This window comes from Ochlerotatus camptorhynchus, unplaced genomic scaffold (assembly GCF_037179485.1).
Source record: "Ochlerotatus camptorhynchus isolate MF236.1 unplaced genomic scaffold, CSIRO-AGI_Acam_v1.1 ptg000002l, whole genome shotgun sequence".
Taxonomy (NCBI): domain Eukaryota; kingdom Metazoa; phylum Arthropoda; class Insecta; order Diptera; family Culicidae; genus Ochlerotatus; species Ochlerotatus camptorhynchus.
In genome coordinates, this window is record NW_027040494.1 from 3523147 (window position 1) to 3543383 (window position 20237).

Genomic DNA, 20237 nt, shown 5'->3' on the forward strand with positions numbered 1-20237 from the left:
ACGTATCTCAGCCAGGACACAAAAAAAATACATTTCGAGAACGGATCTCATTTTAGCCTCTGCTTATCACTTGCGTTTGAATTTGCACTTCAACGATCGCTGAGAGCCGGTCCACGTTAAATTCTAGTTCACTTCGAACAGTCCAATCGTGCAGAAGGTGAATATCAACTCCGAGCATGCAGTGCAAATGGCTGCAGATTTGTTGGTAAATTTATTTTGAAAACAGTGACGATTCATAACGTTCTTAAACATAATGTCTGACTTACAGCCTTTGTGCAGCCTTACAGTTCCAGTTCATTGAAGGACATCCTGATTGGTGAGTCAATTATAGCATACCTAGTAAGACCATAGTTTTTCCCCTGAAAGAAATTAATTCTCTGAATTTAATCGCATTTATTTAAGTTAAGGAGCAACTAAATCAAACATGTGCATATGCTTGTATTTAGAACCTATCGCTCAACAACTACTATGGCTCTGAACCATTTGGTGGATTATTTTAACTTTTGGTTAAAATTTGACAGATGAAAAGTTATCGATTAACCCTGCTATCCGAGCATGGTTATTTCTGACAGACAAGAAGTTAAATTTTGACAACCGTGGCTCGAAAACCGGTCGATCGACAGCACGGGGATTTTCGAACATAGAAAATAACTTTCGAAATGTCACTTTTAACCACGAGTTAAATTTAACTCGGCAAATGGTTCACAGCCTAAATAATCTTGTTGGGGAAGAAAAATCAAAACAACTGTTCTGATCCGAGATTTTCGCAGCAATAGGTTCAAAATCGAAGCGTAGACTGAAATTAAATCTCGTACCACCACAAAATAAAATGAATGATAATGTTGCAGCATCTGGAGCAGTTTGGCTCAAGAGACTAATTGAAACCCGAACACGCATTCAAACAAGCATTGCATTTTTAATGCATGGCTGATTGTTGCAACAGATTTCGCTGGTAAAAGTATTTAGTAAAAAGTTACGGCGATTAATTGTGTATGCAGAAAACAAAAAAAAATCGATTTTAACCAAATCAGAACCTTTTCTGAAAAAAATATTTCCTGCAATTCGTTACGCAACATTCCTACCGAATATTTTTTTCTGTTTTCGGTTCCAAAATCGATGGTTTTGGAAAACATTTCAATCAAAACTGACAGGCATACCCTAATAAACAAGTGCCATAAACGAACTGTATCCCGAATGGGTAAACTACCCCACAAATGGTTTGGATGATACTCCGAAGTTTAGGTTAAGCTCTCTTTTATGGTTAATTTTATTAGGGTATAGTGATCCGTTATTTATTCATTAATTGTTATGATGCAAAACAAGCAAGAATGCATTCCAGAAGTAACATTTCGGTTTGGCTTGGAAGATTCCAATTATCCAATATTTTTATTTTCTTTATTTTGCTAAACTAAAATTAAAATGCCGTACAGTGTGCTCTGCATTAGTGTTGAATTTGGAACAAAGATAAAGAACATTCAATGCGAATATTGTTCACTATTATGACCATCTCAGTGACGCACAGTGCACAGTGGTTCCCCTTAAAACAAAAGTTGGCCAAAGCCACAAAATTGTTGCAAATAGGCAAAAAAAAACAGTTGAAATAGATGTTTTTTAGCTGTACGAAGAAAACTTGACAATCAAGACGTCCCAAAAAGGAGTATCTGTTCAATCTTTTTATGTTTGCAAAATTAGGGTGGTCCATAAAATTGGTGAATTAAAAATACAAACTTTTTTATTATTTGAGATAGACCAAAGCAGTGTTGTAAACAGTTGTAAAACAATCAATTCAAAGAGACTTTGTTGAAGACACGACGTTTCTATCTCTTATGGTTCACGAGTAGTGATTTTTTTTTTAAACAAGCAGGTTAGGGTGGCCTGCTTGTTTAAAAATATCTTTTCATGCGTTAATTTCTCGTAAAAACATTGTTCTGATTACATTAAGAACTTTTGATGGCGCATATTTTTGCTCAAGTAACTAGGTTACTATCTTTTTTGAGCCGGAGACGAACCACCCGCAAAGAAAATAACCATTTCTAGAACAGTTAAAACTTCACTGACACCTTTCAAGCTATGTTAACTTTATACAAAATAGTTTTGCTATGGTTTACGGAATGTAATCAACATAAAAGAAACACTACTTTCTATTGTTACAGTTTCTGGTATGTTCCAGCTACATTTTGTTACGGTTGATCAACTATTCGAGACTATATTAAACTATCATAAAACATTATGAATAAAAGTTGTAAACAACTTGTACAACGCTTACGTGTTTCGCTTATGGTTGCTTTATGGGTTTACATTTGGGACAAATAGAAGAAAATGCTTTTGTTTGGAATGGCGGTCGTGAGTACATTTGATTGATTTTTCTGAGTTATTGCATTTTAAACCCTTACTCCAAATGGAAAACCTGTTTAGATAATAACGTAAGTAATATCAGCTTACAGTATAAAGTATTCCTTAAAAGCGCATGTATTTTCCACAAACATATTTAGGGTATTTGACAATCCCAGCCATGATGGCTAACAGCGGTCTACATGCGATGGAGATTTTGAAAAAAAGAAATCGAAACGGGTTCATATTTATCAACTAGTAATAGAATGGAGGTTTGTTTTGCAGAGGGTAAACATTTGTTTATTCCATGTATCTTTAAATCAATAAAAAATAATACCGAGAGCAAGGGCGGTATCCACAAAATGAAGTCTTGCAAATCACATTAAAATTAAAGAACAACCCATATCTGCTGTGTTCCGCATATGCTACAACAGTATTATAACATCAATAAGTATGTTAATTTCTACCCAGACATAGTATATCTTGAAGTTAATAACAATGGTTGATTTTAAGCCGTACTACCTTATTCGAACGATAATAGGAATAGGATTCACATATCCAACTAGAACCTTTTCTGATGTGGTTAGGCTATAGTTCCTTTGCAAAAAATGTATGGGAAAAAGTTAGATTTCGTATGGTGAACGTTCTTAACCACCCATTGTTCGTATGGTTGGGTCTTTGAAAACCTTAATCAATATGGTCAAATCTTTATCTAGGTATGGTTCGATTAAAGTTGACTGAACCATTTTCATTATGGTTTTCACAGGAAGATAAACCATTTTCAATATGGTAATCGTATGGTTGTGATCAGGGCGTCACAACATCAGCTTCAATCGACCAAATCGATACGACGAAGAGACTACGTTTATTAATTTATTTGATAAGGCTCAAACGAATTTACTTTACAGAGCAGAGGATTCTTGGTCACTATACAATACATCTTAAAACTATAGTCAAAAGGTACAACACAATAAACACTTTATCTTCCGCTATCCAAAAAGCCTTCTCCATCAGAACTGGAGCCGCTTCCAGTAGTTTCATTGTATGGCAAATTGTTGTACGCCAACGAGGGTCAGAGCGCGTCTATTGCAGCAATGGACGCAAAACGTGGTCAGCACTCACACACTCATCACGAAACGGTTGCTTTCCAAAGTCGACGACGCATCGACCGAAAGAACTGCTGATGAAGAACAATGAGGAGGACCACACAATGGTTGCTGCCGAGAAAACAGACGATCGCGTGGCACACATCGAGAGTGGCCTGCTTTTGTCGACAGCCGAGTGAACACTGTGGACGACGAAGAGACTGCTGGCTTTCTTTTTATGTTAAAGTTGAACAGCTTCGCAGCATTCTAGAACCTCAGTCGGCGTGCACAAACAAATGTGCAATCGCTTATCTCTCTTTCTCCCGTCGTTCCATTGGTCTTCCTTTCAAGCTCCGGCGAAACGGATGAGCGAAAGAGCGCTCGACTTTGATAGTTCTCTTGTTTCATGAAACACATCAACAGAGGTTTCATGACATATATGACGGAAAATGAAATTACATATTTAAAACATTTCTCACGTGAAAACACTTGAAGATTACACGTAATATGTTTAATTTATCTTCCATCCATATATTTATCTAAAAAAAATTAACAAAAACGGGACATAACGCATTTTAAACAATTTGAAAGAGCGGTGATAGAGTGTTCGTGAAAGGGGATTGAAAGCCATAAAGAGGTTCGTTTAACTAGAAAATCGACGTTAGTTACATTGAAAGCGATGAGCAAAACAACGACTAGAAGATCCACAGCCAGCGTTTCCTTCTAAGTGTGCTTCTTTTTCATTATTATTTCTTGCTGATAGTCTAGCTAGGCGTTATAGAAATGAAGCGTTGAACACGTTTGTATGAGAGAAACAAACTCGAGTTCATTTTAGAGCTTCGAAAATGTAGAGCCCTGGTTGTGATTTATGCAGGCAGCCTAGGGCTGCAAGTCTCCTTAATAAAGATTAAAAAAAAACTTTTTTGATTAGAAAGTTAAAGGCTATTTTCTTCGAAAAAAATAGCTCTTTTCAATTGTCAACATCTCAAAATAAAGCAAACCGATTATCAAACATTTATTTTAACTGGAAACATAGTTTTTTCTTCATTTTTGGTATAAAAATACTGAAAGAGCATTTCTGTTTAAATCCTTTAATTTAATTTTAAAAAAGTCATATTTTTCAGCAAAAACTAGCCATGACTTTTCAAATAAAATAGAAAACAACTTAGCAAAAATATGCGTCATAACAAGTTCTTAAAGTGTCTAGTATGAAAATATCGGCAGATTCTAATTATGTAGTATGGATCCATTTCTCTCCAGGTACGGGTCAATGTTTGTCTGAGGCTTGCTGTACTCGGGTGGCGTTTAGAACAGGCTTTGGCCTTCATGGAGCGCCATATTGAGTAATCCAGCGGATTAAGATCGGGGCTGGATGGCAGCCACATATCCTTTGAGGTGTGGCATGGAGCCCCATCTTGTTGAAATACAACATTTGGCCTCGGACCGTACTGTTTTTTGATCCACGGAAGAACATATTTACTTAAAATCCCGATGTAAACCTCTGGGTTGACCTTGTCGCCTTCTGGAATGAACACCGGGTCCATTTTTTTTTTGCCATCGGAAGCCACCAAACCAAACACCATAACGCTAGCAGGATGCTTGGTCAGATACACGTTCTTGTTCTCGTCGGCCACGGCTTTTACCACAAGAGAACTAATATACCGGTCGGTTCTGGAATTTGATACGGAATCGACGGTAAACATGCTCTCGTCGGACAGGATTACCGCATTTTTTCGCTTAAGGAACTTCAAGATTTTCTTGCATCGTTCGACTCGTAGCTCCCGGATGCGGTTGGTAATCATGTGAGTTTTTTCCGTGCCCTCGACTTTGCCCCGCAATCTTCTTTTACGATCTTCCGTGCCGTAAAGTCACTGATCCCGTGTTCCTTTGCCATTTTCCTTATTGAACGCACTGGATTCACCCGAATCTTCCTTTTGATAGCCGCGATAACCCTCGGAACACGAGCTGACCTCGGACGACCTGTGGCCACCTTCGCGGATAGTTGTCCTTTCTTTTCTCGGAATAAAACCCTTTTGAAGGGACACTCCCACGGCGATTTAAATGTCTTTTTGCGACATTTGCGCGTGGGACAAATCACGAATACGCTGCCACTTCGTCATGGTGCAACTGTCAAACTAAGTAAATCATTTTCTTTTATACACAGCCTACTACGGTATGAGCTATAGGTTACGTGCATGCAAAGAAAACCAAGGCATTTTTTGCGCAGGTGAAACGGGATCCTTATTTGTACGATGGTGCACACATTATTACGCATACGGTAGATAATATATGCTGCATGTGTGTATATGTGTGCGTGTTGGTGTGCTTTGAAAAAGGCATTGTGAAGCTTGCTACAGTATACACCGCAGATTATATAACTTAGAAACGGATATTTTCCTAAGAACACTTTACTTGTTATTCCTAATTTCAACATCTTTCGCAAAAAATCGCAAAACACATTGAAAGCTAACTTTTCTAGCTATCTTTTGGTTACTAAAGGATAGTGGGCGAATGTGTCCGTCATATGTTTTGCTTAGTCTAAATGTGAAAAAAGTATATGTTTTCTGTTTTTTTATTAGAAACTGTCACTATTTGACGTAAACATGCCGAGGAACATTTCTTCTGAAGCAACCAAGTTCATAAACACTTTATTTTTTGCTATATTCGAGCAAAATAGTAGCAAGAAACATTACGATTTTTTTACACTATAACAATCATAAAAAATATGTAATCAACAGAACAGAACAGGTTGGACATCATTTCCTCTTCCATCATATGAAGCACGCTGCATGCTTATAAACATACAAACATTAAAAGAGCGTCGTGAATATGCAATGGTTTCATTTGTAAACGATATCATTTCGCAGCGCATTGACTCCACAAAACTTCAAAATTAAATTTCCATGCACCTACTCGGCAACTCCGAAATCGAAATTTATTTCCCATAAAACATCATCGCATAAATTATGCAAAACAAAATATGGGCCATTAAACCGCATGATGGCCTCTTACAATCAATACTGCGAAACCATTGACTTTACAATGCACACTGGGCAAAAAGAGACAAAACCGCGACTAAATTGAATATCTCGGCTGCCAAACGGTTTCAGTCAACATGCTATACATATTCTCAAAGGAAAAACTCTCGTGAATCGATTGGTGATTCTGAACAACATAGAAAAAATCGCAAGGTTCTAGCACAATTTTTATAATGTGGCCACTTTATCGGTCAATCCAGATTATCCGGTGAACCAGGAATGGCCACCATATTCCAAAATATGTATTCCAAATTAAATACGCTCTGATCTCTTGATTCTGAACAACATAGAAAAAATCGCAAGGTTCTAGGAATTTTTTTATAATGTGGCCACTTTATCGGTCGTTCCGGATCCTCCTTTAGGCCAGTAGAGTTTTCCTGTGGGCTTAAATGGTGTCTTTACACCATATATACTTAGTACTATCAATTTCCAGTCATATAAGTCTAAAATTATGTCAATAGATAGTGACATTTCCTGCATTACCGGGAACTCGGGTTGATCCCGGCCCTCCATATCGGTACGCAACAGTCTCCGGCCAATGAGACCACCACCAATCGATTCAGGAGAATGTTTCCTTTAAGAATATGTATAACATGTTGACTGAAACCGTTTGGCAGCCGAGATATTCAATTTAGTCGCGGTTTTGTCAATTTTTGCCCACTGTGCAATGTCTCGGCATAAACTAAAACAATATTTTTACTCCATAAGGCATTATAACTCATAAAAAAATAGGAAAGCTGACACTGCTTAATTTTTATTAAAGACAAAATTATACTTTTAACCTCTTTTCCAAAGTTGACGAAATAAATAAATAAATTTAAGAAAACCAAACTGTATTCGAATATGTACTAGTCTACGTTGGTTGACGAAAAATAAATAAATAGATTACTCTTATGTATTTCATTTTAAGGACCCATTCAAATCCAGACACAAATCAAAGCAGAAAATCAATTCCCAAATCGGACACGGACACCATCAGTTTTGCATACAATGGAGAACAGTACGTATCAATCCTATCCTAATTTTTATCCGCAAAACTGATGTAATGTTTATTATGTATTCCATTTAATCAATTTTTCACATCACAACAACAATGACAGACAAGCACAGAAAAACCTCGATATCACCACGTAAGTATTCAATTTAAAAAAAGACCTTTAAAGCACAGACAAACAGACATAACACATTGAATATTTCTCACTGTGAAACATCGTCGCTAAAACATTACCGCCATCTGTTGAGTACACTGTGGTGGGTAGTACGCTGAACAGATGGCGTTAGTGTGTAAACGTCAAACGCAAGAGAACTAACTATGCGCGCCACAGATGGCGGTACTACCAACTACGATACTTTTAAATTGATCGTTAAATGCTTGGTCGATGAACAACTTGCGAGTGTTATGTCTATTTGTCTGTGCTTTCACTGCCAGAACCGCCCACCAGCGTAAAGATGCAAAAACTAGCCACGGGGAGGGTGAAACTGTTGTGATCAAATTGGATCAAAATTAAATGAGTTACACCTTCTCACTGTAAGGACAACATTTCCCACACGCTAAGATGCACATACCTCAAAGTCGGTAAAGAATACTAAACATATCTAGATAGAGCTGGAATTAGGGCCTAACAGCTTTTGTAAACAATGGCTTCTATCGATGATTTCTAGAATTTCAAGGCTCGCCCACGCAAACCAACATCCTCATCGGGTAGGGAAAGACTTCCACTATCCGATGGTTATATTGGTCTGCGTGGGCGTGCCTTGGGTTCCCAGAAATCATCGATAGAAGTCATTGTTTACAAAAGCTGTTTCGCCCTAATTCCAGCTCTATCTAGATATAGTCAAAGTACATAACTCTGGATGGGAGCATACCATCAATTACTTTCATTGGTCGAAGGGACAGTAGCAGCACCTACCCCACCCGTGTCCCCTCGAGATCGTCAAGTCGACGATGACTGGAGCACATACCGTGGTAGGGGTAAACAATAGCTGCAATTTCCAAACCTACGACTGGATGCCTTGCTTCGAATAACAACTGGAGTGCGGTAATAATCGGTAGAACTGTTTCAAACACATTGTTGGTACTTGAGGGGTCGGCGATCATCTCTTTTTGCCAGTGGTGGCGGGGTAGGGGGATTTTGGTAAAGAGAGATGATAAAACCGATTTGTACCTTCGTTAAAAGTTGTCCTAGCTCGCTATCTACTCTCTATATGCAATTTTCACACTGCCGTAATCTAAACGGAACTATCAATTCTATACTTTCATCTCCTCCTCATCTATCGTATAAAAATTACCACTTCAGTTTGTTATTCGAAACTAGCATCTTCAACTATGTAAATCGTTGACTTCACGCAGAAGTATAATACTAAACATACAGTCAAAGTAGTTAAATTTTACCTATTTTGAGTAAAAAGTAACGATTTTTGTCGATAAAAAACATAGATAATTTTAGGCAATCGTAATCGAAAAGTTCCTACCTATATGGAGAAAAAATACTAATCAAAAATTAAGTTCTTTTTACTTTATTTTGAGTTGAGCCTCTCAATTGAACTCGTTATTGTTGTCAAAAAAGAAACGAGAGATTTGACCCAACGATATAGTTCAACCCAATAAGTTACTGTTGAGTTCAGTGCATATTTCCAAATTTACGTGAAATAAACTTAATTTTGAATAGAATATACTTAAGAGTAAGTTTTTGTTTTGCTGCTGTTAAATGGAAACTACTATATGCAATTTATTTAAATTTAGGTTAAAAAGTACTTAATTTTGGGTAGTTTTTCATCTCCGTGTACGTATCGGACCATAGCTTGGAATTACGATCCTTCCAAGTTGTCAACTCACAATTTGTAGCCCGTGTGTGTATTCATGTGTGTCTGCATGTAAATAGCCTAATTACAAATTCAAAAACTTAAAAAATCAAACATCTATTCTTAAACAATTTAAACAGATTTTTTTGCAATTTATGTTATATTTTTAGAGATAACATATTTTCTTTCTTTTAGAGTTTACCAACAGCACTACGAAACGAGTACCCGTCCAGGAAAAATAGACCCAAAAAGCTATCATGGGTAAGAAACTACCGCTAAAAATATAAAGCATGGACTATTTAGAAATGTAACAACAACAATCGCGTATATTTCGGATTAGGATTAACAGATTAAAAACCTGATTTCACTAAAAAGTACAGAAAACAAAATTATTAATATTAATTTCAAGACATTCTGTGTCTTTGCCAGTATCCCGGCTCATCAACCCCCGCATACTTTATTCGTGCACTATTATGATAGCACAACATTTGCATCTGACAGGTGTTTTTGGTCACTTTCAGCATCCCCATCAAATTTGCAACAAATGTATCAATCGGCCTACACTGGAGACAATTGGGCGGGTTAAGGTGATTCCTTGTTGAGTCCACAAATGGCCGCTACGTAGGCTATACATGCACTTCCACTTCAAACTTTCAATTACACAAATCTTGGAAATCAATGCCCCATTTTCCCTGAAATTGCTACTTCATGTATGCTGCAGTGCAGCAAACGTGCACAGATAAAAATTCTGAATTTTAATTGTGATGTAAACCTTCATTGACGTAGACTTGTATTTCATTTCACGCAACCGAGCAACTTGCAAACAATGTTGTTTAGAAAGATGGGCTTTTGTATACAATATTTATTTATTTATTTATTTACTTTTCTTCGTATAATAAAAACGAACAGACAGAATTATTAATGTCTAGTTAAAGAACTAATCCTATTTTTAAACATGGTTTTCTTTTTTTTTTAAATGCGTTTATTTTTCCAGGCTCATTTGCCGTAGCTTTGCGGAGCCGATATTCATTGTTTGGATGACAAAATTTCTTAAAACTAACGTTAGTAAAGCGGGGGCCGATTACTCGCGGCTATCTCGAGGTTATGGGTAACAAATTGTAACAAATGGATGGCAGGGTAGGGATTGAGAACACAAGGTTTGGAGAGCAATGTGCTTTTTATCTCGAACTAAGCGACCAACTAACGAAAAAGACAAACATGGGGGTATACCGATGGGCAGCTAACAACTTGGGGGAACACAAGATGACACTAACTACTAAATCCTCAGATCGATCCGTTTTAAAAACACATAAATTAAATTAAAATATTCGAGATCTCGGCTCGCCAAGATGTCTCTAACGCCATAGGTTGTTTTCCTCGGGCCCTGAGGGATGCGGATAACTCGGATCTAGCAACACAATGTAGGGTGCATGACCAAAGCACGTGGTCGATATCGTGATAGCCACTACCACAAGCGCACAAATTGCTGCCTGCGAGCCCGATTCGGAAGAAATGCGAGTCTAACGAGTAGTGATTGGACATGAGCCTTGATATGACACGTATAAAGTCACGGCTCATGTCCAATCCTTTGAACCATGGCTTGTTCGACACCTGTGGGAGAATAGAATGTAACCATCTTCCCAGATCACTCTCATTCCATTTTTGTTGCCAGTTGGTGAGGACGTGCTGACGGGTAATTGAGAAAAATTCCGCAAAGGCGATTTGTCGATCAAAAATATCGCCTTCCATAGCGCCCGCCTTAGCTAGCGAGTCCGCTTTCTCATTACCCGGAATTGAGCAATGAGATGGGACCCAAGCTAAGGTGATAATATAGGAGCAGTTAGATAAAGTACTCAATTTAGCTCGGATTTCGGTCAGGAAATACGAGGAGTGCTTCATCGGCCTCATTGATCGAATAGCCTCCAACGAGCTAAGGCTATCAGTAAAAATAAAATAGTGATCATATGGTAGTGAGGCAATTTGCTCTACAGCGTAAAATATGACTGCTAGTTCCGCAACGTATACGGAACAGGGTTTTTGCAGTTGATATGAGGCGCTATGAAATTCGTTGAATACTCCAAATCCAGTGGAAGCGTTTATAGTTGACCCATCTGTGAAAAAACTCTTATTGTTACTAACATGGTGGTACTTGTTTGCAAAAATTAAGGGAACAACCATCGACCGATGGTGATCTGGTATTCCAAGGATTTCTTGCAACATGGTCCGATCAAAATTTACAGAGGAACTTTAAACGTCTTGGAGGCAAACACGAGAGGAATTGAATGAAGAAGGGCCAATCTCCAGCGTCATGTACTCGTAAAAGAGACTCATGAATCTTGTTTGAGGATTTCTGTCGAGCAGCTTCTCAAAGTTTTATTTTACCAATGGGTTCATTACTTCACAACGGATAAGAAACCGGAAAGACAGTTCCGCGAAACGATCTGTCAGTGGGAGAACACCCGCGAGTACTTCGAGGCTCATCGTATGCGTCGAGTGCATACAGCCAAGCGCGATTCGGAGGCAACGGTATTGAACCCGTTGCAGCTTCAGGATATGTGTTTTCGCCGCGGATTGAAAGCAGAAGCTACCGTACTCTAGAACCGACAAGATGGTTGTTCGGTACAACCTGATCAGATCTTCCGGGTGTGCTCCCCACCAAGTTCCAGTAATTGTACGAAGAAAATTGATTCTTTGTTGGCATTTTTGTTTCACATACGCAATATGTTTTCCCCACGTGCTTTTGGAATCGAACCAGACACCTAAATACTTGAAAGATATACTTTGAGTGATTGTTCTACCCTTTAGTTGAAGCTGTAACTGTGCAGGATGATGCTTCCTAGAAAAAACAACCAACTCAGTTTTCTCCGGAGAGAATTCGATACCCAGCTTCATAGCCCAAGTAGACAAATTGTCTAAGGTATCTTGCAATGGTCCTTGCAGGTCCGGTGCACTTGGCCCTATAACGGACACAACGCCGTCATCTGCAAGCTGCCTTAGCGAGCAATTTTCATCAAGACAACCATCAATGTCTTTAACGTAAAAATTATAAAGAAGGGGGCTTAAACATGAGCCCTGGGGGAGACCCATGTAACTAATTCGTGAAGTTGTCGAGTTTCCATGAGAAAAGCTCATATATTTCTCAGACAACAAGTTGCTCAAATAGTTGATCATAATTGGTGAAAGCCCATTATCGTGGACTTTATCCGAAAGGACATCGATACAAACAGAATCAAAAGCCCCCTTAATGTCCAAGAAAACTGAACCCATTTCCTGTTTTTGCGCATAGGCCAGTTGAATTTCAGTTGAAAGCAACGCAAGACAGTCGCTCGTTCCTTTGCCTCTCCGAAATCCAAATTGCGTATCTGAAAGTAAACCATTCGACTCGACCCATTTGTCTAGACGAAAAAGAATCATTTTCTCCAACAATTTCCGTATACAGGACAGCATCGCGATGGGACGAGGTACGAGTTATAATCCGACGCGGGTTTACCGGGTTTTCGAATGGCGATAACTCTTACTTGCCTCCAATCATCCGGAACAATGTTGTGCTCCAGAAATTGATTGAATAAGTTCAACAAGCGTCTCTTAGCGACGTCTGGGAGATTTTTAAGCAAGTTGAACTTGATTCTATCCATTCCTGGAGCTGAGTTGTTACATGAGAGGAGAGCAAGTGAGAATTCCACCATCGAAAACGGAGAATCTATTTCGTTACTACCCGACGGACTATCACGAACGTTGGTTTGAACCGACACCGAATCCGGGCAAACTTTCCGCGCGAAGCTGAATATCCAACTGTCCGAGTACTCCTTGTCTTCGTTAATCGGTGATGACGCGTTTCGCATTCTCCTGCCGACATTCCAGAGTGTTCTCATGGAAGTCTCTCGCGACAAACCATCGACGAACCGACGCCAGTAACCGCGTTTTTTTGCTTTAATTAAGTCCTTAAAAGTTTTCTCGAGGTCGGTGTACCGCTCGAAATCCCCGACCTTGCCGTGTTTGCGGAACCGTTTAAACGCGGCGGACTTCTCGCTGTTCGCGTCGGTGCAATCCTTATCCCACCACGGGGTGGGAGGTCGCTTGCGGACGGAAATACCCGGAACACGTTTCGTCTGTGCTCGCAGCGCAGAATCGATGATAAGACGCGCGAGAAAGGAGTACTCGTCCAGCCTTGGAAGTACGTCAACCGATTGACTGGCATCAAGAACCGCGGTCGCGAATTTTCGCCAGTCAATGTTTTTCGTAAGATCGTACGCGATGTCGACCGAACGAGTAGAAGATGAACCATTGGTAATAGAAATTTTGATTGGCAAATGGTCACTACCGTAGGGATCTTGAATTACTTTCCACGAGCAATCCAACGATAGTGAACTCGAACAAAGTGAGAGGTCTAATCTGCTTATTTTTGCTGGAGATTTGGCTACTCGTGTTGCTTTCGTGTTGTGGGAAGTAAAGCCGTTGGTCCCCGGTTCATGAGTTGATGGGTCGATAGGTAGGGTCCAGGTGTGGGAGCTGCCTTCCTGGCACGTCGGTAGCATTGGTGCTCAGCACGGAAAACAAGATCGACGGAAAAACAAACCAAAGGAACTTCGAAAGAACGCCGAGAACAGATTTGCAGATTCTGTTGGAGATTCAGCTGCCTCACCTTCGTAACGGAGATGTCGAGGCATTCCGTTGGATCGCTTACGGGTCTTCACATATTGCCAGAATTGTTGGGGGTCCTGTTTCAAACTTGCTTCAGTACGATGAATGTAGCAGCGAAAGCATTGTGCATGCAAAGAGTTATATTCGCTCTCTAAGTCACGCAGCTCAGCCTTATGCTGTTCATTCCTAGACCGAAAGTAACGCTTCCTTGCCCTGCGTAGACGATTTCGCAGCCTTTGCAGTTCATTGTTCCACCATGGTTGTTTCTTCCTGTGGGTGTCGATCCGTTGTTTTAGAGGCACAACTTCGCTGATGATTCCATAAAGCTTGTCGTAGAATATCGATACCACTTCGTCGACACTGCAACCAATTCGACGTCCGAAATCATTGAGCTTAAAACTGCAAAATCACATCGCTTGAAGTCAAAATCTAACGGATCAGTTGCTCGGGAAATTTCACATTAGCTTGCAGTGTCAATCACAAGCACCAATGTTTTATGATGTTTATCAACACGCAGTAGCGGTGACGGGGGCTCCACAAGCTCGAGTACATTGATATCAGTAGAGAAAACCAAATCTAGTATCCTTCCATTCGCATTACCATAATAATTCAACTGATGCAGACCATTAGCGAGAACGATTCAACCACAGTGAACTCCTGCCCAGAAGACGTATTTTTTTTTTATCAATTACTTTATTTGTACAGGCTCAATCGAATAAACTTTACAGAGCCGAGTTATCATTTTTGTTATACATTATTGATTTCTTATATTTAAAGTTAAAAGAGCTGGACCGGATACTCGCGGTTGTCTCGAGGTTAGTGGGAATTTACAATTTGTTTGGATGGGAAAAGGGAGAGGGAGGTTTGAAATGTGGTTTACGATACAAATATTTAATTAATCCTAAAACATGAACTAATTTCTATTCATCTTGAAAACAAACATAAAAAAAAACCCACACGTACAAAATGCAAACTAAACACAAGGTTAATAAAACTTACAATCTAATGTTAATATTCTTAAAGTAAACATATATGAGTTTCATAAACTCCAGATCGCGTCTAGCCAAAATATCCCGAACTGGAACATTAGGTTGTCTACCTCGAGCCCGAAGGGAATCGTACAGTTCAGATCTGACTCCGCGATGCTCAGCACAAGACCAAATAATGTGATCTGCGTCCTGGTAACCTTGTCCACATTCACAGAGATTGCTGTCCTTCAGCCCAACACGGAACAAGTGAGCGTTTAACGAATAGTGTTTGGACATGAGGCGAGACATCATACGAATGAAGTCTCGACCCACATCCAACCCCTTGAACCAAGAACTCTTCGACACCTTAGGGATGATCGAATATAGCCATCGTCCCAAACTCCCTTCACCCCACTTATTCTGCCAGCTGGCGAGTGACTGTTGGCGATAAATGAAGAAAAATTCGTCGTAGGCGATTTGTCGATCGTAAATATCGCCTTCCATAGCGCCCACCTTTGTAAGCGAGTCCGCCTTCTCTTTGCCCATGCAAAGGTGATGACAAAAAATCTTAAAGATAAAGCACTTAGAAGCTCTCGTATTTTCATGAGAAAATACGAGGAGTGCTTTACCGGCCTCATGGAGCGAATAGCCTCGACAGAACTGAGACTATCCGTAAAAATAAAATAATGATCTGGTGCAAGTGAGGCGATCGTTTCTAGCGTATAATGTATTGCCGCCAGCTCAGCAACATATACGGAACAAGGAGCTTGAAGCATTCGAGAGGCGCTATGAAATTCGTTAAAAATACCAAAACCAGCGGACGACTCTATTAGTGATCCATCTGTGAAGAACGATCTTGCGGAATCAACTTGGCCAAACTTTGCAGCGTAAATTGACGGAACAATCATGGAACGATGATGTTCTGGGATCCCACGAATCTCCCGCGTCATAGATAACTCAAAACTAACTGAATTGCCGAAGTCGGAGAAGCATACACGATGAGGATTATGCTGTGAAGGGCTGACATCCTGTGTTATGTACACGTAGTACAATGACATAAAACGAGTTTGAGGGTTCAGCTCAAGAAGCTTTTCAAAGTTTTCGATTACCAGTGGGTTCATAACTTCGCAACGGGTGAGGAGCCTGAGGGACAATTCCGAGAACCGATCCGATAGTGGCAACATGCCCGCCAACACTTCGAGACTCATCGTATGAGTCGAGTGCATGCATCCTAACGCGATACGAAGACAACGATACTGGATACGTTCCAGTTTGATGATGTGAGTTTTAGCCGCCGACTGGAAACAAAAACTACCGTATTCTAAAACCGATAAAATCGTTGTCCGGTACAACGTTAGAAGATCTTGTGGATGGGCTCCCCACCACGTTCCGGTAATTGTCCTTTGTTGACATTTTCGTCTCAGATACTCAATGTGGGATCTCCAGGTGCATTTTGAATCGAACCAGACCCCAAGATATTTGAAGGACATAGAATGAGTGATCGGTTTACCCAAAAGTTGAAGCTTTGGTTGTGCTGGGCTATGCTTCCTAAAAAAACGACCAACTCAGTTTTCTCCGTGGAGAATTCGATACCTAGCTGAATAGCCCAAGTAGACAAATTGTCTAAGGTATCCTGTAAGGGTCCTTGCAGGTCGAACCCTTTGGGCCCTGTCATAGACACTACTCCGTCATCTGCAAGTTGTCTCAACGTGCAGTTGTCACTTAGACAATTGGCAATTCCTCTGACGTAGAAATTATACAAAAGGGGGCTTAAACATGAGCCCTGGGGGAGACCCATGTAACTAAATCGAGAAGCTGTAGAGTTTCCATGAGAAAAGCTCATATGTTTCTCTGACAGCAAATTGTACAAAAAGTTATTTATTAATGGAGAAAGGCCACAAGCGTGGAGTTTGTCTGAAAGGACTTCAACGGATGCTGAATCAAAAGCCCCCTTGATATCCAAGAATACGGAAGCCATTTGCTCTTTTTTAGCAAAAGCCAACTGAATTTCTGTGGAAAGCAACGCGAGACAGTCGTTCGTTCCCTTGCCCCTACGGAATCCAAATTGAGTATCTGAGAGTAGGTGGTTCGTCTCAACCCATTTGTCCAAGCGAAAAAGGATCATTTTCTCCAACAATTTTCGAATGCACGATAACATCGCGATGGGACGATACGAGTTATGATCTGAAGCGGGTTTTCCAGGCTTTTTAATGGCTATAACTCTCACTTGCCTCCAATCATCCGGAACAATATTGAGCTCCAGGAACTGACAAAACAAGTTCAACATGCGCCTCTTAGCGACGTCTGGGAGGTTCTTCAACAAGTTGAACTTGATTCTATCAGCCCCCGGAGCCGAATTGCCACACGAAAGGAGCGCGAGTGAGAGTTCCAGCATTGAAAAAGGCTGGCTGATCTCGTCTACAGAATTCGTCGTTTCGCGAGGAATCATCTGTGCCGGCACGGAATCAGGACATACTTTTCGCGCGAACTTGAGAATCCAACGATCTGAGTACTCCTCGCTCTCGTTGTTCGAAGACCGGTTACGCATCCTTCGCGCCGCGCTCCGAAGCGTATTCATCGACGTTTCGCGCGATAATCCGTCCACGAATATCCGCCAGTATCCGCGTTTCTTGGCTTTGATGAGGCTCTTGAGTTCGCGTTCAAGAGCCGAGTACGCTTCGAAATACACGGGTGTTCCACGTTTCCGGAAAAGCTTAAACGCGTCGGACTTTTTACGATAAACCTCAGTGCATTGGTGGTCCCACCAAGGGGAAGGAGGTTTCCTACGCAAAAACGTTCCAGGAACCGGCCGAGTTTGAGCTCGAAGCGCGCTGTCCAAGATCAGATTGGAGAGGAAGTTATATTCCTCCAACGGTGGAAGCCCTTCTACCGACGACACGGCTTCCTCTATCGCGGTCTTGAACGTTGTCCAATCGATATTACGGGTGAGGTCGTACGCGACGTTAACGGATTCCGACGGATTGAACCCACTGGCAATCGAAATTTTGATCGGCAAGTGATCACTACCGTGGGGATCCTGGATCACATTCCACGTGCAATCCAACGATAATGAGTTAGAGCAAAGTGTGAGGTCTAATTTACTTCCATTCGAAGATGGTCCAGCCAAACGTGTTACTTCTCCATTGTTGAGAATTGTCATATTGAAGTTATCACAGAGGTCATATATAAAAGTAGAACGGTTGTCATCATACAGTTCCCCTGAGCCTGTATCGTGGGAATTAAAATCTCCCATAATCAACCGTGGAGCAGGAAGTACTGAACAGATATCTGAAAGTTTTTTTGGATTAACAACGGCTCTAGGAGGAATATAAACAGAAGCAATACAAAGGCTCTTACCTTTAATAATAGCCTGACATGCGACAACTTCAATACCTGTAAATTGTGGAAGATTCACTCTATAGAAAGAATGGCACTTTTTGATCCCCAAAAGTACCCCTCCTCCACGCGAATCCTCACGATCCAGTCGAATAATGTTAAAATCATAAAAAGGAAGATCTATATCTGAAGAGAGCCAAGTTTCACAAAGAGCAAATGCATCACAATCATTATTGTGAACTAAAAACTTAAAAGAGTCTAATTTAGGAATAAGACTTCGACAATTCCACTGTAGAATAGTGATCAAATCCCCGACCTCGTTTGGAAAATTATCCATCGAAGGAAATGATTGCTGCAATGAGGGGCCACTTCAATGTCAATTGCTTCAAGAGGGTCTTCACAGTAGGAAGCATTGCCAGAACAATGCTTTTGAGAGGATCAGAAATATTCAGGTACTTGAGAATATCGTCCACAATTTTATCAAATGAGAACAACCCAGATGAAGAAGGGGCTTCTGTTCTTAAAAATGGGACATCAGGGGTTTTGAATGTCCCCGGGAGAGGTGGAAAATCCTGGGTATAGTCAGTTCTTCTGAATCCAGGAGGAGTAGAAACTTCCTTTTTTCCACCACTCCTTGATTTGGGCAAGCTGATTTGGGGTTCTTCATTCTCAACTTTCCGCGAACGGATGCGTTTTCGTTTCCGTGCTCAGCCAAGTCAGAGTCAGTCTCGTCATCTGACAAAAGAGAAAAGGGATTTTTGTCGTTGGTCGATGACGTGGCCGTCTTAAGCATTTCTGCAAAAGACTGCCGGGAACGTTCCTTAAGTGAGCGTTGTAATTTCTCCCCGCGTAGTTTGTACACCGGGCACAACGAGAGACCCCGTGAGGAGTTCCCTTACAGTACACGAATTTTGGTGCGGTAACTGCACAGGTGTCATCCCCATGCTTCTCCCCGCATTTGGAACAGCGTGCCTTGCTGCCACAGTGGGAGGCCGTATGTCCCAACTGCTTACACGAGCCGGGATGTAAACTCTGTACTCGAGCGTGAAGAGCTGGGAGGCAGCAATCTCGTTAGCCTGCTTCAGGTTAGAGACGGAGACACGAAGTTTATTGTGCCTAACCTTCGTGATTTCAGTCACGGCCGAGTATCGCTTCGTCAGATCATTAGTAATTTGCATTACATTCAAAGGTTTGTTTCTGGGCTGAAAGTAGACAACCCATGGGCCAGTCGAGTCATCTGGATAGGCTCGCGATCGGGGGTTTATCTGAGCCTGTCCTTTGCCAGACTGAGACGATGAACCAGAGATGACATCATCTTTCTTTTGAGATGACGTACGTTTTCGACCCTTCTTGCCATCGCGTGGCAAAGTGGTGTCATCTTCTGACAAAACGTCCATTTCGTCTTGCGACAAAATGTCCATTTTGCCGTACTAGTGGGAGCGAAAAACGCTCTACCACTGAAACGATAATCACTCGGACACAATACACAAAAAAAAACTACAAACACAGAACACAAACTTAAAATTTAAATGATGGGCGAAAGAGAGAAACAAGAATAAAAACTTATCTGATAATCCTATACTACTACCACCGAGCGTTTAAACAGCAGCAGCGGAGCGACGCGCAGCGTGGATGATCTTCGATCCGCGTGTGCGGGCGATCTTTGTAGTGGTGTGCTTGTATTAGGCTCGGCACTCAGCTGGACACACGATGATGGATGACCGGTATAAATGCGGAGGCAGATGCTGACACTCGATGACGATGATCTGTGTGCCGGTATGCGTGATCACGCACCGATGGTGCGCAAAATGGTTGGCGAATTGGCAATCGCAAAAACAATTTTCCTTCCGATGATGCCGAAAACACACTTTCTTCTCAGAAAAAACTCACTTTTAGTTAATTATTTAGCTGGGAACTCTAAGCGAGAAAAAACTGATAATATAAATCAAGCGAATAGCGAGAAAACTTCCAAAATAGCGGAGCGCGCTAGGCCAGTAGAGTTTTCCTGTGGGCTTATATGGTGTCTTTACACCATA

At 40.9% G+C, this 20237-nt stretch overlaps 1 protein-coding gene across 4 annotated transcripts in view; it reads left to right on the forward strand.

Annotated features, from left to right (window-relative positions):
• The window catches only part of LOC135703294 (slit homolog 1 protein-like), a 110682-nt gene that overhangs the window by 67920 nt on the left and 22525 nt on the right, over positions 1-20237 (forward strand). For 2 of the 4 annotated variants that reach the window (XM_065224510.1, XM_065224878.1), the window contains exons 4-5: positions 7542-7584; positions 9452-9517. In XM_065224510.1, coding sequence (XP_065080582.1) covers positions 7542-7584; positions 9452-9517 — 109 coding nt within the window. Of the gene's footprint in view, positions 1-127; positions 206-268; positions 317-7364; positions 7455-7541; positions 7585-9451; positions 9518-20237 lie in introns of those variants that run through there. The other 2 variants (XM_065224667.1, XM_065224581.1) reach the window with 2 other exon arrangements.